Source organism: Scardinius erythrophthalmus, assembly GCF_964197995.2.
Source record: "Scardinius erythrophthalmus genome assembly, chromosome: 3".
NCBI classification, from domain to species: Eukaryota; Metazoa; Chordata; class Actinopteri; order Cypriniformes; family Leuciscidae; genus Scardinius; species Scardinius erythrophthalmus.
Genome location: NC_138223.1, coordinates 36,496,747 through 36,524,073, shown reverse-complemented (window position 1 = coordinate 36,524,073; position 27,327 = coordinate 36,496,747). Strand labels below are relative to the sequence as shown.

The 27,327-nt window shown below is 38.6% G+C and overlaps 2 protein-coding genes across 2 annotated transcripts; both read left to right on the top strand.

Annotated features, from left to right (window-relative positions):
• The first annotated feature begins 11,087 nt into the window (after positions 1 to 11,087).
• On the top strand, positions 11,088 to 17,488 carry LOC308688149 (uncharacterized protein). Its single transcript, XM_081361069.1, has 8 exons — positions 11,088 to 11,450; positions 11,571 to 11,677; positions 13,243 to 13,345; positions 13,578 to 13,675; positions 13,762 to 13,864; positions 14,165 to 14,256; positions 15,115 to 15,199; positions 15,370 to 17,488. The coding sequence occupies exons 1-8, from the start codon at positions 11,186 to 11,188 to the stop codon at positions 16,158 to 16,160; spliced, it is 1,644 nt and encodes a 547-aa protein (XP_081217195.1). The 5' UTR covers positions 11,088 to 11,185; the 3' UTR covers positions 16,161 to 17,488.
• Positions 17,489 to 18,979: 1,491 nt separating this feature from the next.
• Positions 18,980 to 25,188, top strand: mogs (mannosyl-oligosaccharide glucosidase). The gene is made up of 5 exons (XM_081361036.1): positions 18,980 to 19,125; positions 19,520 to 19,924; positions 20,046 to 20,269; positions 22,075 to 22,268; positions 22,721 to 25,188. Exons 2-5 carry the CDS (start codon positions 19,573 to 19,575, stop codon positions 24,483 to 24,485), a joined length of 2,535 nt encoding a protein of 844 aa, XP_081217162.1. The 5' UTR covers positions 18,980 to 19,125; positions 19,520 to 19,572; the 3' UTR covers positions 24,486 to 25,188.
• Positions 25,189 to 27,327: the final 2,139 nt, after the last annotated feature.

Genomic DNA, 27,327 nt, shown 5'->3' with positions numbered 1-27,327 from the left:
TCTTCTTTACTGTCGACTTTGGCTTTCTGACCGAATCTTTTGATGCCTACGAGGACAGGCAGAAATTAAGGATGTGATGCAATGTGTAACAATTCACTTTTTTGATAATATTATAAATACTTATAATAATACATTGTTTTTGTATGTTCATGTAAGTAATCTTTATTAATGGCCATACTACTCACCTTTTCTTTAGGATAAGGTATAACTTCTGGGGTATGAAAGTACTTGGTTTTTTTTTCTTTTCGGTCACACACGCTCTTCTTGGCCCATTTTTCCTCAAAGTCCTCCAAACTGTGTTGTTTCACATTTAAACGCTTCTGCAACATTCTGTCTGGAAGGTCATGTTGCAGGATGTGTTCTCTGTACCTTCCCCGCAATGACGCATACATTTTTTGTATAAATGTTGCTGGGCGATGGTACAGTTTTTTCTGCAGGATTTTGTCTTTGACAATACAGAACCAGTTTTCAGCATGACAGTTTGTGTCATGTGTTTTCTGTAGGTCATCTGTGATAAACTCTCTGTCTTTGAATCTTTTCAAATCACCAAGCATTATCCCTGACCAGAGTGGAAAAATTGGCATGTAGTCTTTCATCAGAATATCCAGGATCCCTGGACAATGATATTTGTTACTGTCAATTTCTGTTTCTTCCGCAGGATCTTGAATAGACATGACAGCCTCAAGTACAGTAGTAAACTCTTTAGTAAATGGTGACCTGGCCAATATTGTGTTTGCCTCTGGAGGGATGTAGTCGTCCACTGCCTGCTTCTCATCCAGAGCGTCTTGTGGAATTTCTGTTCCACGAATGTGGTCATGGAGTTTTTGAAGAAACTGATTTACACACTGTGTGTTTGATTTGGTGTAAAAGACATGGCACATGCACTCAAAAATGTCTAATGCCGTCTTCAGACTTGTGGTGTTCATTAGTTGTGCCACACAGTGAGTAGCGAACTCTTTCAAGCCCTTGTCTGCTGTTCTTCTGCCAATTGCTCCATGGACTGCCTTAATTATATGTGCAGAACATAGGTGAAGAATAGTTAGTCTCCTGAAGTCTGCCATGGTGTCGTTTCCTGTAACTACATTGTAGCTGTCCTTTAGGTAGGTATGTATGTCTTGTTTATTGAAAGACAATAGGACACTCTGGATGAGTGCCCAACTATAGTCTGTTTCAACCCGGTGTATGTTGTAGACAGTGAGTTTACGTAACTTTGATACAGTCTGATGCAACCAGAATGAAATGTTTGGGATTGTGTGGTCATTTGTAATCATTTCAGACACAGGAAGAGGAGGCTTGTCTTTTCCATGTCCTGGTAGGTTGATGCTGTAGTACAGCACTCTCTTTGCCTGACTTGGAACTCGACTCACAACCCCTCCAGTAGCATCCAAATACAGAGTAACAGGATTTCCTTTTCTAAGATGTTGAACAAGGATGTCCAGTCCTGTCTCAGTATAAAGATGCACTCCAAATGGATCCACTTGCAGATGTTGGACATATCCTGGCCAAAATCTGTATGACAGATCTGTGTCTTTCATAATTTTCTGTGTCAACATCAGCTCTAGGATCACATCATCATGCAGTCTGCAGCTTTTTTTAATTTCACTAGAAATTACTTTAAGTATGTTTTTATTTAAACTTCTAGTGATGTTTCCAGCCATCAACTCAGGAACTGGTGTTTTCCTGAGATTTTTGTAGTACACATTGCTTACTCCTTGTACCACTTCTTTGGCAATCTTGCCTCTCTTCTGGTAACTAGCTGGCCGGGACCTTATCTCCGGTTTCAAATGTGTTACCTTACCAATTCTTGTCACCTGAATTGGAATTTGTTTGTCACAGCCCAATGGTTTGTGTGTAATCCGGAAAATATAATGCGCATTGCAAGTTTTGAAGGAACATGATGCCTTAACTGTCATAAATGGACACCGATACTTACGACTGTGAGTGACCTTTAAGTGCTGGTATTTAAAAACAAGTGTGCAGCAGGGATTTGTTTTCCGAAATTTTTCATAAATGACATGTGTCCATGATTTTTGCAATTTTCTGCTACCTGGCAAAGGCCTTATCTTTCTCCATTTATGTGTGGATATGTACATTGTAAAGGACTTGGGTCCTGGCCTTGTGCTTCTATATGGCTTCTTTTGATGTTGCGGTTGGTAAGCAGATGCTGCTTCTACATTGCGCTCTCCATGGCCGTATCCATCTTTGTCTCTGTCGTTGTCTCCATCATTGTCTGTTACAACAACAGGTGACAGATGGGCCGCAGATGTTGCATCGCGCTCTCCATCGCACTCTCCATCGTGCTCTCCTTCATTGTCTTCATTGTTGTCTGTTACAACAACAGGTGATAGACAGGCCGCAGATGTTGCATTGCACTCTCCATCCCTGTCTCCATCGCGCTCTCCATCACTGTCTCCATCGCTGTCTGTTACAACAAGAGGTGACAGATAGGCCGCAGATGTTGCATTGCACTCTCCATCCCTGTCTCCATCGCGCTCTCCATCGCGCTCTCCATCGCTGTCTCCATCATTGTCTGTTACAACAACAGGTGATAGACAGGCCGCAGATGTTGCATCGTGCTCTCCATCGTGCTCTCCATCACTGTCTCCATTGCTGTCTGTTACAAAAACAGGTGATAGATAGGCCGCAGATGTTGCATTGCGCTCTCCATCGCGCTCTCCATCATTGTCTGTTACAACAACAGGTGATAGATAGGCCGCAGATGTTGCATTGCGCTCTCCATCGCGCTCTCCATCGCTGTCTCCATCGCTGTGTGTTAGAACAGCAGGTGATAGACAGGCCGCAGATGTTGCATCGCGCTCTCCATCGCTGTCTCCATCGCTGTGTGTTAGAACAACAGGTGATAGATAGGCTGCAGATGTTGCATCGCGCTCTCCATCGCGCTCTCCATCACTGTCTGTTAGAACCGCAGGTGATAGATAGGCCGCAGATGTTGCATCGTGCTCTCCATCGCTGTCTCCATCGCTGTGTGTTAGAACAACAGGTGATAGATAGGCCGCAGATGTTGCATCGCGCTCTCCATCGCGCTCTCCATCGCTGTGTGTTAGAACCGCAGGTGATAGACAGGCCGCAGATGTTGCATCGTGCTCTCCATCGCTGTCTGTATCGCTGTGTGTTAGAACAACAGGTGATAGATAGGCCGCAGATGTTGCATCGTGCTCTCCATCGCTGTCTGTATCGCTGTGTGTTACAACAACAGGTGATAGATAGGCCGCAGATGTTGCATCGCGCTCTCCATCGCGCTCTCCATCGCGCTCTCCATCGCGCTCTCCATCGCGCTCTCCATCGCGCTCTCCATCGCGCTCTCCATCGCTGTCTCCATCGCTGTGTGTTAGAACCGCAGGTGATAGACAGGCCGCAGATGTTGCATCGTGCTCTCCATCGCTGTCTCCATCGCTGTGTGTTAGAACCGCAGGTGATAGACAGGCCGCAGATGTTGCATCGCGCTCTCCATCGCTGTCTGTTACAACAACAGGTGATAGACAGGCCGCAGATGTTGCATCGCGCTCTCCATCGCTGTCTGTTACAACAACAGGTGATAGACAGGCCGCAGATGTTGCATCGCGCTCTCCATCGCTGTCTGTATCGCTGTGTGTTACAACAACAGGTGATAGATAGGCCGCAGATGTTGCATCGCGCTCTCCATCGCGCTCTCCATCGCTGTCTCCATCGCTGTGTGTTAGAACCGCAGGTGATAGACAGGCCGCAGATGTTGCATCGTGCTCTCCATCGCTGTCTCCATCGCTGTGTGTTAGAACCGCAGGTGATAGACAGGCCGCAGATGTTGCATCGCGCTCTCCATCGCTGTCTCCATCGCTGTGTGTTAGAACCGCAGGTGATAGACAGGCCGCAGATGTTGCATCGTGCTCTCCATCGCTGTCTCCATCGCTGTGTGTTAGAACCGCAGGTGACAGATAGGCCGCAGATGTTGCATCGCGCTCTCCATCGCTGTCTGTATCGCTGTGTGTTAGAACCGCAGGTGATAGACAGGCCGCAGATGTTGCATCGTGCTCTCCATCGCTGTCTCCATCGCTGTGTGTTAGAACCGCAGGTGATAGATAGGCCGCAGATGTTGCATCGTGCTCTCCATCGCTGTCTCCATCGCTGTGTGTTACAACCGCAGGTGATAGACAGGCCGCAGATGTTGCATCGTGCTCTCCATCGCTGTCTCCATCGCTGTGTGTTAGAACCGCAGGTGATAGACAGGCCGCAGATGTTGCATCGTGCTCTCCATCGCTGTCTCCATCGCTGTGTGTTAGAACCGCAGGTGATAGATAGGCCGCAGATGTTGCATCGTGCTCTCCATCGCTGTCTCCATCGCTGTGTGTTAGAACCGCAGGTGATAGATAGGCCGCAGATGTTGCATCGCGCTCTCCATCGCTGTCTCCATCGCTGTGTGTTAGAACCGCAGGTGATAGACAGGCCGCAGATGTTGCATCGCGCTCTCCATCGCTGTCTCCATCGCTGTGTGTTAGAACCGCAGGTGATAGACAGGCCGCAGATGTTGCATCGCGCTCTCCATCGCTGTCTCCATCGCTGTGTGTTAGAACCGCAGGTGATAGACAGGCCGCAGATGTTGCATCGTGCTCTCCATCGCTGTCTCCATCGCTGTGTGTTAGAACCGCAGGTGATAGACAGGCCGCAGATGTTGCATCGCGCTCTCCATCGCTGTCTCCATCGCTGTGTGTTAGAACCGCAGGTGATAGACAGGCCGCAGATGTTGCATCGCGCTCTCCATCGCTGTCTCCATCGCTGTGTGTTAGAACCGCAGGTGATAGACAGGCCGCAGATGTTGCATCGCGCTCTCCATCGCTGTCTGTATCGCTGTGTGTTAGAACAACAGGTGATAGATAGGCCGCAGATGTTGCATCGCGCTCTCCATCGCGCTCTCCATCGCTGTCTGTTACAACAACAGGTGATAGATAGGCCGCAGATGTTGCATCGCGCTCTCCATCGCTGTGTGTTAGAACCGCAGGTGATAGACAGGCCGCAGATGTTGCATCGTGCTCTCCATCGCTGTCTGTATCGCTGTGTGTTAGAACAACAGGTGATAGATAGGCCGCAGATGTTGCATCGCGCTCTCCATCGCGCTCTCCATCGCGCTCTCCATCGCTGTCTGTTAGAACCGCAGGTGATAGACAGGCCGCAGATGTTGCATCGCGCTCTCCATCGCTGTCTCCATCATTGTCTTTTACAACAACAGGTGATAGACAGGCCGCAGATTTTGCATCGCGCTCTTCATCGCTGTCTTTATCGTCACATTTTTTTGTTTTTATGAAATGTGTTCTGACTCCTCTTCTATTTTCAGTCCACACAACATAAAGCCATTTACGGTATTGTGCATTATTAATTCCGAACACAGCTATAGACAGTTCTGGCCATACCTCAGAACTCCATTTCGTTTTCTTCTTCGTTATGTTGACATCTTGGAACTTTTTTATCAGTTGTGCAAATCCTCCACATCTACTCCATAAATCACATTTCCTAATTTTTTGACCTCTCTTCACTCTACCCATGTCGACATGAAACACATTCTATGGCAATGTCTTGTTAATAAAGCTGCAATCACCAACTGTTCACGATTGATTTCAAAGCTTAAATGACAGCCTCAAATTTCAGCACGTGCAGAATCAGTGACAGTGTCATGTCTGGATAGCCTCCGATGTAATATAAATATTTTTTAACGATTTCAATCTGCATTAAACAAATATTTTTTAAATGTGTATGCTACATATTTGTATTTGAATCGTATTTATTTAAAAATATAAATATTTAAAAGAAATGCTGTAAGATATGTTTGGCGCAATTCCAAATAAGGCCATTTGGTGTCACCAACACAATTATTAGTCTGTGTGCATGTGTGTGATACAGGTATAGGGAGTCCAAATATCCACACAAGTATAGTAATATAATTAAATTTTGATCTTGTGGATTTTTCTTTTTTCTTTTTGTATGACAGGTAGGTTTATATGTAGGTTTCGTGAAATAGGACAGAATAAACAGTTAGGAATATATACCTATGGAATATCCCTTGAAAAACATGAAAACCTAACATATGGAATCAAATTTACTTATACTCACCTTATTTTATAATTTAATTTTCTTTTTTTATTCATTGGAACCCAGTGATGTTGTAAATATCCAGCCCATATACTGAGAAATCTGTCAGTATTGATGATAGGTGTAGTTAAGTCAATCAAAAATATATTGACTTGCAATGGATTGGTTTGAAAAGTAATAGAAAACTCTCCTGAGACTCTATATTACCCTAAATATTCAGAGTAAGATAAAATAAGAATCACTTTTCATCATGCAATAAATATATTGCATAATGTATATTTCAAAACAAATGATGGTATTGTTTTCAAATATGTTTAGGATTTCTAATTTTCAACATAAACAGTTTGTAGTAAGTGACAGATTGATTTAGATACATATTTATTTTGAATAAACAAAATCATGAATACTTTTATTGTGGTCCAATGCATATGGAAAAATGACCATGTCAAAGCATATTTAAGTGCTTCCATTATGTAGTAAGTGTCATGTACCGGCACACACACACAGAAATATTCAAAAACAGTTATTTATTAGGGTAATCCGTACTCACAATCCAGTACAGGCAAGGGTCAAAATCAAAACAAGTAAATACAAGAACAAGAACCAAACCAGAAACAAGCAAAACAGACTTCCAGAAGGGGTGTGACATATAGCAAGGACTCCATGACAAACACTGAAACAGACAGGGTATATACAGGTGCTGGTCATATAATTAGAATATAATCAAAAAGTTGATTTATTTCAGTAATTCTGTTAAAAAAATTGAAAATTGAACAGTATATTATATATACTCATTACATGCAAAGTGAGATATCTCAAGCCTTTATTTGTTATAATTTTGATGATTATGGCTTTCAGCTTGTGAAAACACAAAATCAAAATCTCAGAAAATTATAATATTACATGAAATCACACAGTAATTACACAGTAATCCCATGGTCATTGGTATTTCATGTAATGATCCCATGGTATTTCATGTAATATTCAAATTTTATGAGATTTTGATTTTGTGGTTTTCACAAGCTGAAAGCCATAATTATCAAAATTATAACAAATAAAGGCTTGAAATATCTCACTTTGCATGTAATGAGTCTATATAATAAACAAGTTTCCCTTTTTGAATGAAATAAATGAAATAAATCAACTTTTTGATGATATTCTAATTATATGACCAGCACCTGTATGTGTATATATATATATATATATATATATATATATATATATATATATATATATATATATATATATATATATATATATATATATATATATATATATATATATATATATAATATGTGTGTGTGTCTGTCTGTATATATAATAGATATACTGTATATACACACACACACACATATATACTGTATATATATACAGTATATACATATTGCCCAGACTTCTATATAAACAATGCACAACCACAAGTTTATAAACATTTTATTTAACATTTAGTTGTTGTAAAAGGAAAAAGAGAGTTTGTCATAATGTCAATTGTTCCCCTTTACTGAATGAGTTTTACATCTCTCTCTTCCTAATAGATAAAGCTATTAATTTTTTTTTATTTGGTCATGGATTTTTCAAATAAAAGGAGAGGTTGTGAAAGTTGTCCCCTGTCCTCCTCTACTTAATGACACTGGTTTGATGTCTCTGTCTCACTGCTGGACAAAGCTATTACAAAAAGAATGTTAATTTTGGACATGCAATACCGATTTCCGCCAGTAGGGGTGAAAGTAGAGCAGTAGGGGTAAAAATAGAGGTTGTGAAAGTTGTCCCCTGTCCTCCTCTACTTAATGACACTGGTTTGATGTCTCTGTCTCACTGCTGGACAAAGCTATTACAAAAAGAATGTTAATTTTGGACATGCAATACCGATTTCCGCCAGTAGGGGTGAAAGTAGAGCAGTAGGGGTAAAAATAGAGGTTGTGAAAGTTGTCCCCTGTCCTCCTCTACTTAATGACATTGGTTTGATGTCTCTGTCTCACTGCTGGACAAAGCTATTACAAAAAGAATGTTAATTTTGGACATGCAATACCGATTTCAGCCAGTAGGGGTGAAAGTAGAGCAGTAGGGGTAAAAAAAGAGGTTGTGAAAGTTGTCCCCTGCCCTTCTCTACTTAATGACATTGGTTAGATGTCTCTGTCTCACTGCTGGACAAAGCTATTAAAAAAAGAATGTTAATTTTGGACATGCAATACCGATTTCCGCCAGTAGGGGTAAAAATAGAGCAGTAGGGGTAAAAATAGAGGTTGTGAAAGTTGTCCCCTGTCCTCCTCTACTTAATGACATTGGTTTGATGTCTCTGTCTCACTGCTGGACAAAGCTATTACAAAAAGAATGTTAATTTTGGACATGCAATACCGATTTCCGCCAGTAGGGGTGGAAGTAGAGCAGTAAGGGTAAAAATAGAGGTTGTGAAAGTTGTCCCCTGTCCTCCTCTACTTAATGACATTGGTTTGATGTCTCTGTCTCACTGCTGGACAAAGCTATTACAAAAAGAATGTTAATTTTGGACATGCAATACCCATTTCAGCCAGTAGGGATAAAAATTGAGCAGTAGGGGTAAAAATAGAGCTTGTGAAAGTTGTCCCCTGTCCTCCTCTACTTAATAACACTGGTTAGATGTCTCTGTCTCACTGCTGGACAAAGCTATTACAAAAAGAATGTTAATTTTGGACATGCAATACCGATTTCCGCCAGTAGGGGTGAAAGTAGAGCAGTAGGGGTAAAAATAGAGGTTGTGAAAGTTGTCCCCTGTCCTCCTCTACTTAATGACACTGGTTTGATGTCTCTGTCTCACTGCTGGACAAAGCTATTACAAAAAGAATGTTAATTTTGGACATGCAATACTGATTTCAGCCAGTAGGGGTAACAATAGAGGTTGTGAAAGTTGTCCCCTGTCCTCCTCTACTTAATGACACTGGTTTGATGTCTCTGTCTCACTGCTGGACAAAGCTATTACAAAAAGAATGTTAATTTTGGACATGCAATACCGATTTCCGCCAGTAGGGGTAAAAGTAGAGCAGTAAGGGTAAAAATAGAGGTTGTGAAAGTTGTCCCCTGTCCTCCTCTACTTAATGACACTGGTTTGATGTCTCTGTCTTGCTGCTGGACAAAGCTATTACAAAAAGAATGTTAATTTTGGACATGCAATACCCATTTCAGCCAATAGGGGTGAAAGTAGAGCAGTAGGGGTAAAAAAAAAGGTTGTGAAAGTTGTCCCCTGTCCTCCTCTACTTAATGACACTGGTTTGATGTCTCTGTCTTGCTGCTGGACAAAGCTATTACAAAAAGAATGTTAATTTTGGACATGCAATACCCATTTCAGCCAGTAGGGGTAAAAGTAGAGCAGTAAGGGTAAAAATAGAGGTTGTGAAAGTTGTCCCCTGTCCTCCTCTACTTAATGACATTGGTTTGATGTCTCTGTCTTGCTGCTGGACAAAGCTATTACAAAAAGAATGTTAATTTTGGACATGCAATACCGATTTCAGCCAGTAGGGGTAAAAGTAGAGCAGTAGGGGTAAAAAAAGAGGTTGTGAAAGTTGTCCCCTGTCCTCCTCTACTTAATGACACTGGTTAGATGTCTCTGTCTCACTGCTGGACAAAGCTATTACAAAAAGAATGTTAATTGTGGACATGCAATACCGATTTCAGCCAGTAGGGGTGAAAGTAGAGCAGTAGGGGTAAAAAAAGAGGTTGTGAAAGTTGTCCCCTGTCCTCCTCTACTTAATGACATTGGGTTGATGTCTCTGTCTCACTGCTGGACAAAGCTATTACAAAAAGAATGTTAATTTTGGACATGCAATACCGATTTCAGCCAATAGGGGTAAAAGTAGAGCAGTAGGGGTAAAAAAAGAGGTTGTGAAAGTTGTCCCCTGTCCTCCTCTACTTAATGACACTGGTTTGATGTCTCTGTCTAACTCATGGACAAAGCTATTACAAAAAAGTGTTAATTTTAGACATGCAATACCGATTTCCGCCAATAGGGGTGGAAGTAGAGTAGTAGGGGTAAAAATAGAGGTTGTGAAAGTTGTCCCCTTTCCTCCTCTACTTAATGACACTGGTTAGATGTCTCTGTCTCACTGCTGGACAAAGCTATTAAAAAAAGAATGTTAATTTTGGACATGCAATACCCATTTCAGCCAGTAGGGGTAACAATAGAGGTTGTGAAAGTTGTCCCCTGTCCTCCTCTACTTAATGAGACTGGTTAGATGTCTCTGTCTTACTGCTGGACAAAGCAATTACAAAAAGAATGTTAATTTTGGACATGCAATACCGATTTCCGCCAGTAGGGGTAAAAATAGAGGTTGTGAAAGTTGTCCCCTGTCCTCCTCTACTTAATAACACTGGTTAGATGTCTCTGTCTCACTGCTGGACAAAGCTATTACAAAAAGAATGTTAATTTTGGACATGCAATACCGATTTCAGCCAGTAGGGGTAAAGGAGAGGTTGTTAAAAATGCCCACTGAGGCCCCCTACCGAACTGCACTGGAATCAAAAATCTATTACAAAAACACACCCTCTGCGTTTTCCTCAAAAACGAAGAAAAAGTGCACTTTCCCCACGGTCCCTTACTCGCATCTCCGTCAAGAGCGAGCTTTCCCGGCGAAACTCACATTGCGGCGGCTTTTGAGGGACAGTGCTTATTATATAGAGCGAAAATACGGAAAATTAAGCCTGTGAAACATTGTTAGCCTTGCCTTTTTAGAGGCAATAGGATTTAAATAATTTTTGGCCAAGTCGTTTAGGAGGTATTGCCATTTTTCAGCGAATGTCCGGGGAATCTCGAAAACAAAACTAACTTTACCCCGCTCTACCAAATAAGCTTATATCTCGCAATAGCCAGTTAAGTTTAATTTGACAAATACTTTCTACGCATATTAATTTTCGACAGAATCTTTTCGGTTCAATCTTTAATATTCCGCCCATACAGTCCATATCTGACACGAACATTTCTTAGTAGGATATGAGCTTTTATTTTAAAAATCCTAAGCGGATGTTGTCGACTCATGGCCAGCTTCGCGTTTTGAGGAAGAGAGCTCCAGACCAGTACACAAACACTAATTTGAACTGGCTCACTAATATTAGCTTCATAAAAATAGATTTCAACACAATGGCAAATATATTAACGTTTCAAACGCAAATCGCTTCAGTTATGGAAGTTCTAGCAAACGCCGCTGTGGCAGAAATCTGCAAACTTGTTGAGGACAGCTATGCCGAATTACATCTTGAAATATCACAAACAAAAAAGGAGAATAACCTCCTTAAAAAGAAATTGAAAACGATAGAAATCCGGGATTCATTTTATCGAAGAGCGCATAAACTGATGAACGAATCAACTGCTATGACCAAAACTAGTGTTCACGAAAAAGTGTCAGGTAAGGGTGATTGGAATGGGAATTATAACATGGTGACAGCGGTTTTGGATAACTCCATTATTTTGAACGCCACTATTGTAACTTCATTGTTCACGGTGAAGGTACTATGCTTATTTCCAGGGCGAATCAGCGTGAAAGTCGCTTCGGTGTGTAATAATGTTGGTAGTGACGAAGAGGGATCAGTTCACCGCGGTAACTCACGTCTTCAGCCCGAAAGACTTGACCAGGTCTGCATAAACAATGAATGGAGTGTGTATCTCATTGCCTTAATCTTATCAAAAAACATTGTATTATTTGTTTGTCCTCGTACACTGTCTGATAATCGTCGGTTAAAGGGTTAACGTTAACGTTAGTTCACCCCAAAAATGAAAATTAACCCATATTTACTTCGCCCTCAAGCCACTTTCACACAATCCGAGTTATAAAATTATCCGGGCTTTTCCAAGTTTTATAATGGGACTCACCTCTCTTCCAAGCTTTATAAAGGGAGTGGATGGTACCTTCTTTTTATTTATTTTTTATATCTACTATCACCTAAGCTTACTCTACTTTTACATCCTATGTCATTTCGGGTCAGAGGTCGCTTTTCCGCCGGAACTAGACTCACGTACGGCCGTTACCGGAAGCCACTGATTATAGTTTCTAAAGTTATAAATATGGCTGCATATAATATAATGAATGCCTTTATTAACACCCTGGAGCCATATTGATTACTTTTATGATGGATGGATGTGCTTTTTGGGCTTTAAAATGTAAAGTACCATTCACTCCCATTATAAAGCATGGAAGAGCCAGAATATTTTTTTATCTAACTCAGATTGTGCGTCAGGCTGAAAGAAGAAAGTCATATACACTTAGGATGGCTTGAGAAAGTGAGTAAATTATGGGACAATTTTCAGTTTTGCGTGAACAAACCCTTTAACTGCAAACCTCTGTTAACTGTTCATTCAATCAGTTGCACATTACTCTTTCTCTGTGTCCAATATCTTTATCTCAAAGCACTCAAAGAGTTTTCCAAACAATTCTTATATTTTCCCATTTATCACAGATTTCATATTTTGTGCTATGCTAGCATCTCAACAATTCTCTGAAATTACCTATAAAACTAATAGTAAAAAAAAAAAAAGTTTAAATAACCTACACTTGATCCCTTTTAGATGATTAACATTTTTAAGAGTGATGTGGCATACATATTTTGTAGTGTGCATTTCCTTTCAGCAGTTTGGTTTGTATGTTGCTTGCTATAATTAAATTGTTTGTTTATATAAAAAATATATATTCTGTTCAAAAGTTTGGAGTCGGAAAGGTTTTTAAATATGTTTGAAATTAGTCTCTTATTTTATTTGACCAAAAATGCAGTAAAACGGTAGTATTGTGAAGTATTATTACAATTTAAAATAATGTTTTCTACTTTAATATATTTTAAAATGTAATTACAAGTCACATGATTCCTCAGAAATCATTCTAATATGCAGATTTGCTTATCAGTTGAAAACAGTCAAATATTTTTGTGAAATAATCTGATACACTTATCTTTTGTAATATTATAAATCTCATTACTGTTACTTTTGGTCAGTGTAATGCATCCTTGCTCAGTATTAAAAAAAAGTATTAATTTGAATTTTACTGACCCCAAATTTTTGAACACTAATAAGCCCTTGGCCACCCATATCTTTAAATATCAAGATAGAATATTTAGCCAATATCAGTTGATAGTATCACCACTAATTCTGTTCAGATTTTCTATCCCATACACATTTCCTCTCAGTATTCATTGCAACATTTGTATCAGTCTGTAGGGAGTGATGAGCCAGATGTTTTCATTATTAAAGAGGAGAGACCTGACAACATGAGGTGTGAACAGTCAGAAAGAGAAACAGAGACTACTGAAAATCGTGAGTACAGGGCCTTTCATGTATTTGTGTAATTGTTTTGTCCTTAGTAACTTATTGTATGGGTTAAGTGTATAGCTTGGATATTAGATTAGTTGACATGTCATTCAAGTCAACAAGAAGACAAAATGTGGCTTGTAAGGATTGCAAGAAGAAATTACCAAATCGAATAATAATGTTATAAAATTCACCAATAAATGAAAAAGCTTGCATTACTGGTACATCCACCTTGCAGTTGAAGATGACGCCCAGTGCCAGAGTGCAGACGTCTTTGTAACAGTCCACAGAGAAAACGTCATTGACCAGAACACAATCCAGCACTGCCATCACGAGGTAGGAAACTGCATGTCTCCATCAGTGAGCTCAGGTGACCACTAATAATGTGTCAAGAATCATGGTGGCTTTGTGCATTTTATCAGTCTGTAGGGGATGATGAGCCAGATGTTCTCATTATTAAAGAGGAGAGACCTGACAATATCAGGTGTGAACAGTCAGGAAGAGAAACACAGACTGCCGGAAATCGTGAGTATGGTGGAGTTTTGTTATTTATAACTTATTTAAGGGATAATGTGTATAACCATATGAGTTATTACACATATGTATGGTGGAATAGATTTATAAAATGTCAATTATGCGAAGAAATGTTACTATTAATAATAGTGTTATTTTATCTGTTGTTTATTGTTTTTTTTGTTTTTTTTATATTGATTTTCAAGAGAAAAATGCAACAAACTTTTGAATGTAAATTCAGATTTAAAATGGAAATTAATCTTTGTGTACCCTGAATTATTTCTACTTTTTTTTCTTTTCTTTTCTGATTAGATGACACCCAGTACAGTAGTGCAGGAAGCTTTGTAGCAGTTCATAGAGAAAACTTCATAGACCAGGACACAGTCCAACACTGCCATCAAGAGGTTAGTGTGAGAGATGGTAAACTTTTGAATATACCTGTCTTTGTTTACAAATCAGGCTCATGACACAAAAACTGCTTTTCTACAGCTGTGACCATTTCCATTTTTTTTTTGTTTTCATCATTTTTGTTCTCGCTTGTTAAGTCGTGACAAATACTATTTCCAGGTCCAAGCCTCCAGTCCGTTTCAACTGAGAATCTCAACAGCCATTTATAAGCACACTGTTTAATTATAGGATACATTGAAACTACACTACAGAGTCGATAAAGGAGATGTAGGTTAGGATCATGATTTTTGGAAAAAATTAGCACAGCTTTTTTGCTTGATATAGGGATCTGAATGAGTGTTTGCTCCAGATACATATACAAATTTTACCTTCATTGTAAGCTTTTTTTAATGTTTTAGTATATATATTCAGATTAAAAGACAAATTGGTAACACTTTACAGTAAGGTTTCATTTATTGACATAATATATCTATGTCATTTAATGAACAAACAATGAAAAATACTCTGAAAGACTTAATTTCAACATTTAATAATAATAATTAAATTAAGCTAATTAATCGTATCTGTTAATATTATTTAATGGACCTGAGCAAACATGAACTAACAATGAACAGTTGTATTTCAATAACTACCATTAACAAAGAATAGAAAATGTTGTAACAAATGTATTGCTCTTAGTTAGTTAGTTAGTTGTAGTGTTTTAACTAAGGTTATCTAATGGGACCTTATTGTAAAGTGTTACCAACAAATCAAATTTCAGATTTCACAGTATAGCGATAGTATGTCAAAAATACAAACGACAAAATTTTCTGCTAAATTTGACAAAATTCTCGGTCAATGATTTGTTCCTCTAGCAGCTCAATGGAATGCAACCTGATCTACTTGAGGACGAAAACCCTGAAATGTATGACAGAGGTGAAGGTGCACATTTACTCAATGGTAATTAGAAATTTGTTTTATTTATTCAATGGGTTATTTTATAGATCACCGGATGTGAAGTGTCTGTTTTACAAATGAATCTATCACATTCTTGTTGTGAGCCTGTATTTAAGGGACATTTGCTCACTTTTTATGTAATTTCCATTTAAGCATGTTGTATTTCATAATAGGTGAAACCGGAATGGAGAGAGGTTGTGATGGAGAAGCAGAGACTAACCCACAGCCTATCCCTTCCTATGCCTCATGGGTTTCCAGAAGATTAGACGTAACCGCAAACCATTCATCCTTCACTGAATCTGAATGCAACGGAGGACCTTCTGTGAATCAGTTCTTGATGTACAGAGGGAGTGCAGATCCTATGTGTTCCTATGCAACTCCAATAGACTCTAATGGCTTATCTATGCCTGATATTGAAGGCCATTTAACACAACGCAATGGCGGTAACAGCATTTCTCAATCCGAGCAGCCCCCTTTCACATCGTGCTTTTCTTTCAAACAGTTAAATTCTCCTCATATGCAAAGGAAAGACAAGTTTATGTGTAAACATTGTGGAAAAGCATTCTCTCAACCCAGCACTCTCCTCTTGCATCAAAAACTTCATACCAGGGAGAGGCTCCACAACTGCACACTCTGCGGTAAAAGATTCAGTCAGGCGTCTAGTCTCAAAAGACACCACAGCATCCATAGAGGAGAAAAACCATTCAGATGCCTGCACTGTGGCAAGCAGTTCTCAGATCAAAGCAACCTCAAAAAGCATGTGACTGTTCACACAGGTGAAAAGCCTTATGGTTGTAACCTCTGTGGAAAAATGTTCAACCAGTCGTCGAACCTCAAAACGCATATGAAGATCCACACACGTGAGAAGCCTTTCGGTTGCGATCGATGTGGGCGGATGTTTGCACACAAGTACATTCTGGTGAAACACCAACAGAGAATCTGTGTGTCTACTGGACAAATGTAGACTTCACAACAAGTCCTCCACCTTATTTTTCAATGCGGAAGTAAGCTATTTTCTTCCTGAGACATCCGACTCATTGGCCTCTATCCAGAAATAACGAGAATATTAACACAAATACAGGAAAAACAATTTGCACTACAGACCAATGTATTTATCATTATCATAATAAATTGAAACAGTATAGTAAGAAATACCAGTTTGCATTGTCAAGCAGCATAACAAACTGTTTTGTACAGCTAAAATACCTGGAAGCGGTTGACACCGAAAGCCAGATGCATTCAATTTACAAATGGCTGCGGTGCTGAAAAATAAGGTGGATAGAATATGGTATCTCTCTCACAATAGATGAATTTTTGTTGGCTGCATCCGAAATCGCATACTTTCCTACTATATAGTAGGCGAAAAACTGTTTGTGACAATGAAGTATGTCTGAATTCACATGTAGGCAAAATGTACCCGGATGACCTACTACTCCCACTGAGATTCTGAAATGTGCATATAATGGACACTTTACCCTATCCCATGAGGCCATGGCAGAGGATTTATGAATTGCAGTGAAGCGACGTAACTGACGCTGGTAGGTCACGCGATAATGACAAGTTGGCAAATACATTTGGATTACATTCATACTACACACATTCATACTATATAGAACATGCTTTTTTAGCGGTCGTGAAGTAATTATTTATTCAAAATAAAGTATGCGATTTTGGACGCTTTCTGAAAACATTTCCTTAGTTAACATCACAAATCCCCTTCAACCGCTTTCCACTAACCACCTGGTTACATTCTGAAACTGCCCATTTTGATTATCCAAACAATTCCCTTTGGATAAAATCAAGTTCCTACATTTTGTTTTCTCATTGAATATCCTGTTTCACTGAGAAATATACATCAGCTTTCTGAGGTAAACTGGGCTACTATCAGTTTCATGTTGACTTCATGCATGTATGCATGCAGTGTGCAGTAGATTTCCCTTTCAAAATGTTTGAAATATCTCTACATTAATTGGAAGAAATGTGAAAGAGTATTGTATATATTTTACCTTAAAAAGACTGTTGATAGCTGTTATGTAACGTCAGCAACTTTAATACTAATAAATTCATGCACCTTCAAGCAAAGGATTTCTGATCATTGCATAGAAAACAACACCTGGTTCTCCAAAAAATGATTCTTGTAAAGGTTACTTGGTCTACACTAAAACTCCTGTGTAATGTAAAGTTGTCCATTTATTGTAAATAATGGTCTTTGAATTCCAAAATATGACAGAAGCTATGATTGGTTAAGGCTGGTTATAGTATAAGTTCTAATAAATAATCAACCCAAATGTCAGTGTGAGAAATTTTTACTGAGAAAGGTTATCTCCATTAGTAACAGTAGTAGTTGCATTGAGATGTTTATTTTCACCAATGATGTAAGATTATTTTTTGCATGATGCAAAATTAGATATGGTATATTTAATATAATTGCCATATAAAGTTATATACAGAAAAATAGATGCATCTATAAATCATCCAAAATTGCCCATTTTGATAAAACACCAGTCATGTTGATTTGTATAGGTGGTTATAAAACATAAATGTTGTATCACACCATAGTCCAGACTTGTTTTTATGATCTTATCTTTTGTCAGTCTAATATGTAATACCATTACCATTTGTACAAAAAAACCTATAGTTACAATTATTGTGGCTATATGTTAAATCATACAAGTATTCATAAAATGTCATTAATCAATGCATGAATCATCTGCAAAAGGCAAAGTAAAACCACATAATTAGTGATGTATGAAAATACATAAACCAATGCAAAAGGGTTAGGGTTCCCAGAACTGACATTAATAGAGGGAGAGAAAGTTGCTGTAGTTGTTACTGCTGTAAGCACAATTTTTTTTTACTCAACATGCATATAATATCATGGACAGGTGACGCTGTCAGGTAATAGTATTTTGAGATGCAGGCATTCAGCTTGTTTAATTGGCAAAATGTCTATGTCTGCCTATTGACTGAACCAGAATATTAAAATAAACTTTTAATACATACTACAGGACTTTGTGCTTTCAATCAATGCCAAAACAGTACTTTTTAACTCTCTGTCCTTTGCATCAGCAGCATCCGTGAAAACAATAGTCTGGGAGGTGAGCCAGTCAGAGCCAGCTGGAAAAAATATATAGTAGAAGTTGATCAACTTATATTATGTTTTGTGTAAATTTGCACGTATATACCATAAAAGATCATTCAAATGCTTCTGAAATAGCATTTTAGTGCATTCAAATTGGTGTTTACCCGAGACTACAGGCAGAGCTCTGGTGTGTCCCTTCCATCATGCGGTTGAAGGGCATTAATTTACTTGAATTCATCAGGATCTGTTGTTCTTAAGTCTTTGGGAATGTAAAATGGTCAGTTATCAGATCATAAGTTCATGTTTCCAGACTTTGCACACATAATTAGTTGTAGGGGTCGGGGAGAGCGGGGCATAACCTAACACTTTTTGACTTTCTCAGTTTGTGTAAATTCTCTTGGGATTATTATTTTTTATATGAAATAGTTACCTTACCACTGCAGGAAAATTCTGCACATGATATACTGATTCACGACCTGGGGAGCTAGAGAGCTGATTGAGACTCACTTAATATTTTGGATGTCAGTGAGGTCCAAACAACATTGGTCTCCCTTGACTTTATATGTGTGGACAAAAACATCGAGACATTTTTCAGAATATGTTGTTCACTAAAAAGAAAGAAAGCCACATATGATTTGAACGAAATGATGCTGACGACTAACGCGTGAGGTGTAAACTACGACAGAATTTTCAGTTTTGTCTTTAGCCAGCAATAGTAAATCACTGGAGGACTTTTATTTTGAACATGCATCTATGTTTGTTGTCAGCTTGACAGCTTCGAAAAGAAAGGCGGAAGTGACCGTGCTGCTGATTACAATGTTCAGTAGAGTACTGACACGTACATAAGGTAACGTTATCAGTATAATTTGTGTGTGCCTTGCTGTAGTCGATTTTTTCATTGCTTCGTCCACATTTAGTGCAGAGAGAATAAACATTGCAGACGCGTTAAATAGACACTGATGAGCTGAATCTCATTCATTCATTCATTAGTTCATTCGTTCGTTCGTTCGTTCGTTCGTTCGTTCATTCATTTCCTCATTGCTTTTTTTCAGTTAGCCAATTCAATTAGCAGAATCTTGTCATAGACAGGTCTAACATTATAACCATATTTTAGGGGCATGTATTCCCGTAAATGCATTACTATAAGACCGATATAGTTTATGAGCTTATGCTTATCATCACTGCATGTGTCAACAGTCTAAACCTGAAGTCAAAACCTCTTGACTTTTGGTGATTTTCAGGTGCGTTTGAATGATTGTCATCCTCGGACCGGCTTGGTCAGGTCAAAAGAAAGATGGGTCGGCGGAGGAAGAGGGTTGCAAGTGGTGATGGTGTGTTACCTAGCCCAAGAAAGGAGGAAAAAGCACCTGCTCCACCACGCAAGGAGAAGAAAAAGAAAACTGACATTGGGAAGGTGTTTATTAATATATCCATCGGTTTGTGTATCTTCAGTCTCATCTGGTTCTTCTATGCCCTTTATATGCGCTCATCCTTGGCCAGGAGGGTCGTGACCTTGCACCCTTCTCCACGGGTCTTGGATGCTAATAGTTCAAGTCCTGCTGTGTCTCCCGAAAGATACTGGGGCTCCTACCGGCCTCAGGTGTACTTCGGGATGAAAACAAGAAGTCCTAGATCTGTTGTGACAGGTGGGGTGCTTTAAATTTATGCTCTGTCTTTATGCACCAGTTGCTTTCTGTCTATATTTTTATGTGTCTTTTTGATGTTGTTAGGCTATTACAACTTTGCATTTTCTATTGATTTATTTAGGCTTAATGTGGATGCGTCAGTTCACTGATATGGATGGAAATCTTAGGCACACTTGTGAGCAAGGCGACCATTTGCAGGGCTACGGATGGATAATGCATGATGGAGTATCTTTTGGAGTCCAGGAGATCCATGACCGTGATTTTACACTGACCACAGAGTTTGTGAAGCGTATGGGTGGAGATCATGGTGGAGACTGGACGTGGAGGATTACTGCAAAACAACATGTACGTAGAGAGAAATGCTCTTACAGTTTATGTGTTTGAAAGCCAGCATTATCTGATTTATTATTATAAAATTGTTAAATATAAGGATATTTTATTGTAATATAATGGGAATAATGTACAATACAAATATAAATTGTTTTCAGTGCTCATAGTTTGGGGAGTTTTGATTATTAAAGTGTACTTTTTTCCTCCACTTTGTGGGAAAATGCACTTCTTGGTTTTATGAAGAACACTTTTATTTAGTATAATCATTAATATTGCAATAATATTGCTTGATTTCAAATACATGTGAAATTATTAATATAGAATTATAATAAAACAACTTAAATCAACATACATTAAAGGGTTAGTTCAACCAAAAATAAAATTTACCACATGATTTACTCACCCTCAAGTCATCCTAGGTGTATATGACATTCTTCTTTCAGACGAATACAATCGGAGTTATATTAAAAAATGTCCTGGCTCTTCCAGGCTTTATAATGGCAGTCAATGGCAGTTTAAGTCCATCAAAGCGCATCCATCCATAATAAAAGTAATCCACACGGCTCTGCGGGGGTTAATAAAGGCCTTTTTAAATGAATCTATGTGTTCGTGTAAGAAAAATATCCATATTTAAAACTTTAGACGTACAACATAATGACAAACGCGGAAGCGCAGATGATAGAGCAAAACAAAACACCAGTCACGAAAGTCTAAAACGACAATTTTTGAAGAGAAATGTCGGAGGACCTCGAGTTTGTTGCCCAGCCCTGTTTCTTTGAACTACGAGAGGCGTCTAAATGATGCTCCTACATCCTACGTCATACATGCGTCACTGGTTACTCTAGTGGCTTAAGTTGACTTGCGTAGTATGCGTACCGCCGTCTGCCGGAAGCTAGTTATTTTAGTCGATAAAGTTCTAAATATGGATATTTTTCTTAAACACATCGATTCACTTCAGAAGGCCTTTATTAATCCCTGCAGAGCTGTGTGGAGAACTTTTATGATGGATGGATGCACTTTGATGGACTTCAAAACATAAACTGCCATTCACTGCCATTATAAAGCTAGGAAGAGCCAGGGCATTTTTTTTTATATAACTCTGATTGTATTCATCTGAAAGAAGAATGTCATATACCCCTAAGATGACTTGAGGGTGAGTAAATCATGGGGTAATTTTCATTTTTGGGTGAACTAACCCTTTAAGGTCACAATTCTCACAGTCATGGAAAACCTGGTAATATCAAGGTAAATATTAAATTGTGGCTTTCAAGGAAGTCATGAAAATTAAAAATATCCACAAAAAAATATTCATAAAAAAAGGTAATGGAACTTACTAAATGTTTAACCTCTGAAATATTTTATTGGCAAGAAATTGCTCCTTATGAGGGTAGTACGCACCCCTACACATAAACACTGTCACCACAGTATCAGTTCTCCCCCAGCTTGCGCTGGAGATTTAATAAATGTAGGTTGTGTGCCCACTGTGAAGTAGTCTCTATAAAATATTTTTCCAGTAATTAGAAATGATTGGAAATGTCTGAAAATGTATTAAGTAAAAAGTTGTGGGGACCTTGATACTTGTACAGGTTTAGGTATTTAAATCAGTCACCGATTGAAGGCCAAACTATCTTTTTCTTACCAATATAAAATATGTGGATGAAATTTTTTAGCGGAAATGTCAGATACTGTAGTAGAGTATGCTAGACAGTATGTCAACTCTGCATATATATATATAATGCATATTTTTTATATAATTTTTCGAATTATAATACACTATCTAAATTCATAACATCAAATCTGTCTTTGTTTCTGATTGGCAGAGCATTGCTTCCTCAGCTCCTGTGATCTCGCTGATGTTCTACGCTGCGACGGATATTCAAGGTTCATTGCAGGCTCATGTAGAGGAGAAAAATCGCTTGAGCTCTGTGACAGGAACTTCTGAGGAGCTTGGCAACTTCAAGATCACATTTGGCAAACCCACTGCAGGGGAGGGTGCTGGTGGCAAATATGCCAGGTATTTTACGTTGATTATACACTAGAAGCTTATTTAATAAACAAGTAATAAATGTGAACAATAGAAATAGAGAGGAATGTAGGTTTTCATCAATAATTATTCAGAATAAAAAACGAATTAAATATTAAATTAAAACAATATGTATTATAGTATTATATTATAAGTTAATAATATTTACTATTTACTGATAAATTACACTTTTTTTTTTCTTTTTTTTTACAAAGCTATAAAACATGGAAAACATTTTTAGTTTTGAAATATAGTGCACTTCAACAAATAGGAAATCTTCAATTGCTTCTCAAACACAAAGGATTAGAAGTAGCATATGATGCTCAGATGAACAGAGTGGAGGGGTGTGAAGAAAATGAAAGACATTTTAGGTTTGCTGATGTTATTTCAACAAGTTACTATATTGTTTTACTCTTTTTTTTTTTTTTTTTTTTTCTTTTCAGATATAATTTCCTGCAAACCAGGAGCCCTGGCCTTGATAAGCTGACAGATATAGTGAAAAACAGCCTAAATCACAAATTTGTTTTCAGTCCCCCCAAAGGTGAAAAAAGATCTTATTTTGCCGTGGATTCTTACAAAGTCACTAACCACCAGAATCAACAGAATGATCCCAAGATGGAGAGTGATTTTGTGGTGCATCAGGTGACCGTTCAAACCCCTTTCCAGATTGAAGTTTTGTTTGAATCTGGAAGCTTCCGTGAACGACCGAATCAACTTGTGGGCTCGGTGCTTACGGACGAGCTGGAGAAGCGAAAGATGGCTTTTGATGAGAAGTTTGAGGGTACATTTGGTCTCCAAGCAAAAGGATTCACATTGTCGCAGATCGAATTTGCCAAGGCAGCTTTAAGCAACATGCTTGGGGGCATGGGATATTTCTTTGGACAGTCTGTTGTACAGTCGGTTTATAATGAGCACCCTGTGCTTTACCCTGAGGGGCCGCTGTTTACGGCGGTTCCATCGCGATCTTTCTTTCCTAGGGGCTTTCTTTGGGACGAAGGATTTCATCAACTTCTCCTCAACAAATGGGACAGTCAATTAACTCAGGGGGTCATTGCGCACTGGCTCGATCTCATCAACGTAGAGGGCTGGATACCACGTGAACAAATCTTGGATGATGAAGCACGCAGCAAAGTACCGTCCGAGTTTATAGTGCAGCACAACGAAAACGCAAACCCTCCCACGCTCTTCCTGGCCCTACAGGAGTTGCTGGAGAAGCGGGATGCTCAACCAGAGTCGTTGTCCTCTCAGACCATGCTTCCTTTCTTGAGAAGGTTGTACCCAAGACTGCAGATTTGGTTTGAGTGGTTTAACACCACACAAGCCGGACCCATTGCCAACTCCTACCGTTGGCGAGGCAGGGACAAAGACACCAACCTTTTCTTAAACCCCAAGACCCTGACCTCTGGCCTGGACGACTACCCACGGGCTTCCCACCCATCCGCTGATGAGAGGCATGTAGACTTGTACTGCTGGATGACCCTTGCATCTGGCATCATGGCGAATGTGGCACGAATACTCGGGGAACCCCACCAGGTGTATGAAAACACCCATCGTACCCTCAACAATAACGATCTGTTAAACGAACTGCACTGGTCCGAGAATCTGCACGCCTTCAGTGATTACGGTAATCACACCCAGGCGGTCTCACTTCAGCAGGAGAAAGTGTTTGTGCCTCCCGGACAACCACGGCACCAGTTCCCAGTCTCACGGTTGGTTCGCTCCGTTCGCAGAGCCCCTAAGCTGCAGTATGTGAATGCATTAGGCTACGTTAGCCTTTTTCCATTCTTGCTTCATATTTTGACACCAGACTCGCCAAAAATAGAGCATATTTTGAGAGACATTCGAGACCCTGAACGCCTTTGGACGCCCTATGGCCTGCGCTCACTCTCACGTGCAGATCCCCTCTATATGAAGAGGAACACGGAACACGACGCCCCCTACTGGCGAGGACCGATCTGGATCAACATCAACTATCTGGCTGTTAGAGCACTGCATCACTATGGCAGCATAGAAGGGCCATTCAAAGAGAAGGCAGCTACCCTCTACCAAGAGCTCAGGACTAACCTTATCAATAATGTTTACAAGCAGTATCTGGAAACAGGATACATCTGGGAGCAGTACAGTGATAGCACTGGAAGAGGGCAGGGTAGCCACCCCTTTACTGGCTGGTCGGCTCTGACTGTACTGATAATGGCTGAAGAGTATTGAAAATCAGTAGCAAGCCAGAAACAGAAACAGATAAATCATGATGATCAATTGGTGCCATATGTTTGCTACTACAAAGTGTATTTCATTTTTACGTAATTTAGATAATTGATGGATTTTTTTTATTTTTATTGTGTCATTTAATATAATAATTAAGAGCCTTGTTTGAATATTTCAATTTTACGTCTGGTTTAATGTGATTAGGCTATATCCTCAGGTTTAAAGAGCCGTAAGACAGTGCACTTTTTTTTTTGGTCCATTGCTGTTTGGCTTCATTTGACAGAATAAATTGAAATCTTCTTATAAAATCTTTCTTCGGTTTAATTGAATCTTATACTTTAATATTCAAATCATATATTTTTTTGAATGGTGTTTCTTTAAAAGCATTGTGTGATTTTTTTTTTTTTTTTTTTTTTTTTTTTTTTTACTGATTATAGCCAGGATTTGCTTCCTTGTACTGTATGTAATTAATGTGTTGGAATATAAATTGAACTGGCCATGCCTCACAGGAAGTTGAATTGCAATAACAGGAATATGCTGAATTGCAATCTATATATCATTCTTTCTGTTCGTTTGGTCTACAGACATTTAAACTTCAAGTCTTTTGTTTCTTTAGAACTTTTAAACGAGGCTCTGTCAAGCCAACATTCAAAGTATGTCTTTACAATTACAATTAATTAAATTAAATTTACAATTTTAGTCTGTTAATTTGCCAAGTAGTCTGTGTCTCTACATGTATTTTTATTCTGTTTCAGGTAGATCGTCTCAGTTTTTATGGAATCATAGAGATTAGTGAACATAAGGTAAGTGTGTGTCCAGAAGTCCAGTCAGAATTTCATGCCAAATGAAGACGAGTGTTTACACCTTTACATAAAGAGTGAGGTTCACTGAATTGCTTCATGTACACTGAAGCTAAAAGTCAATACAATCTGTATTTACAGAGTACTTAATGGTGCCATATTAAAAGGGGCTTAATAAGGATGAGCTGATGAGCCGGTTTCAGTGTGAGAGCGTTTTAAGGCCAGCTGATAGATCACTCGTTTTCCTTTCTGGACAGTTTAATGTTGCCACTGAAAATGTTACATTCATTGATCTTGTACTTTAAATTTTTTTTTAAGGATTATGTTGTACTCTACATTTTTTTTTTTTTTTTTTTTTTTTTTTTTACAAATTCTGAAGATTTGTCTCTAATGTAATGTCATAAAGAAGTGTAATATACATCAGGTTCTTGATGATCACTTTTTTTTTTAGTACAGAGGAAGTTTAAACACACAAAACTGTCACATATTAATTATGTAGCATAATTTAAAACGGTTGTTATTAATTCCTAGTAGTATTTGATAGGGCTGTGCAATTAATTGAATTTCGATTTCGATTTTGGCTCCCAACGATTACCAAAATAGTACAATCGAGTAAAAACGATTATTTTGCCATATTCTGTTTTGAAAGAACGCTCTAATTTTGTGTTGTGTTCTGAATGACGCGCGCACGCGCACATCCGACCCTCCCGAAGCCGTAAACTCTCTCAGCTTGAATGTTTAAACTGATAAGACTTAAAAGAAGTGAAAATGATAAACTTTAGTTACGATGCAATGCTGGCCCGATGACAATTCCGTCATGTCCCGACTCCTGAACGCGAGAGCGTAGTTTGCTTGCCTTGTCCAACACATTCAGAGAGAGAGAAGACGCGGCACCGCTGAACACTCGCGCGGTTTGTAAAATTGCGTCTTGGAGAAAGTTTTAAAATGATTGATTTGATTTTATAATCTGTGGATTCATTTAGCATACTCATACAATCTACAGGCTAAAGTGAGTCAATGTTTGCGGGGGAATTTCCCGCATCATATGTGGTAGACGCGGGAATTATTAAAATACTCATTGAAGTAGCCTATTATCTGTTATATTATTTATTTTAATAGTTCAAAAAGTACAATAAATGTTCAAATTTCGATTTTTTTTTAAGAATTGTTGAAAGGTGTCTTTGGTAACACTTTACAATAAGGTTCATTAATTAGCATTAGTTAACTACCTTAGACTAGTTAACATTAACTAATAATGAACAATACTTCTACAGCATTTATTAATCTTAATATTCATTTCACCATTTACTAATACGTTATTAAGATGAAAGGTTGTTTGTTAACATTAATTAATGCACTGTGAACTAACAACAAACAATGAACAGCTGTATTTTTATTAACTAACATTAAAAAGATGAATAAATACTGTAACAAATGTATTTCTCATTGTTAGTTCATGTTAGTTAATACATTAACTAATGTTAACTAATTAACATTATTGTAAAGTGTTACCGTGTCTTTTTAATAAATGCAACACATTCCCAAAGTCATGTGAAATAATCGTGTTACATAATCGTGATTTCAATACTGAACAAAATAATCGTGATTATGATTTTTTCCATAATCGAGCAGCCCTAGGTTTTGAACCAGAACAGGCTTCCTGCTTTCATTCAGCTGCAGTACCTGTAGGTATCAACATAATTTAATACAAATATATACAGTATATTAGTAGCCTATATTCAATTGCTGTTACTTAGCCTATTTAGAAGTCTACCTTATAATATATTATTGGCATTCAGTATGTAGGTTTACAATGAAGCAATACTATTTCAGGGCATCCAAGAGGTAGGCAAGCTTGTAGATGGATCGTTGTTTAAGTGTATTGTTAATGATAAAAGTTTAAAAGTGTTGACATCTCTCTGTTTACACAGTCTCGGTTGCGTCAACAGTGTTTGGGAGACTTAAGCCTGTTGATGAGTCATGCTGTATTTAGTGTTTTTTATTTTTTACTTCAACTTTTCAGAACCATGTGGCAACGTCAGCAT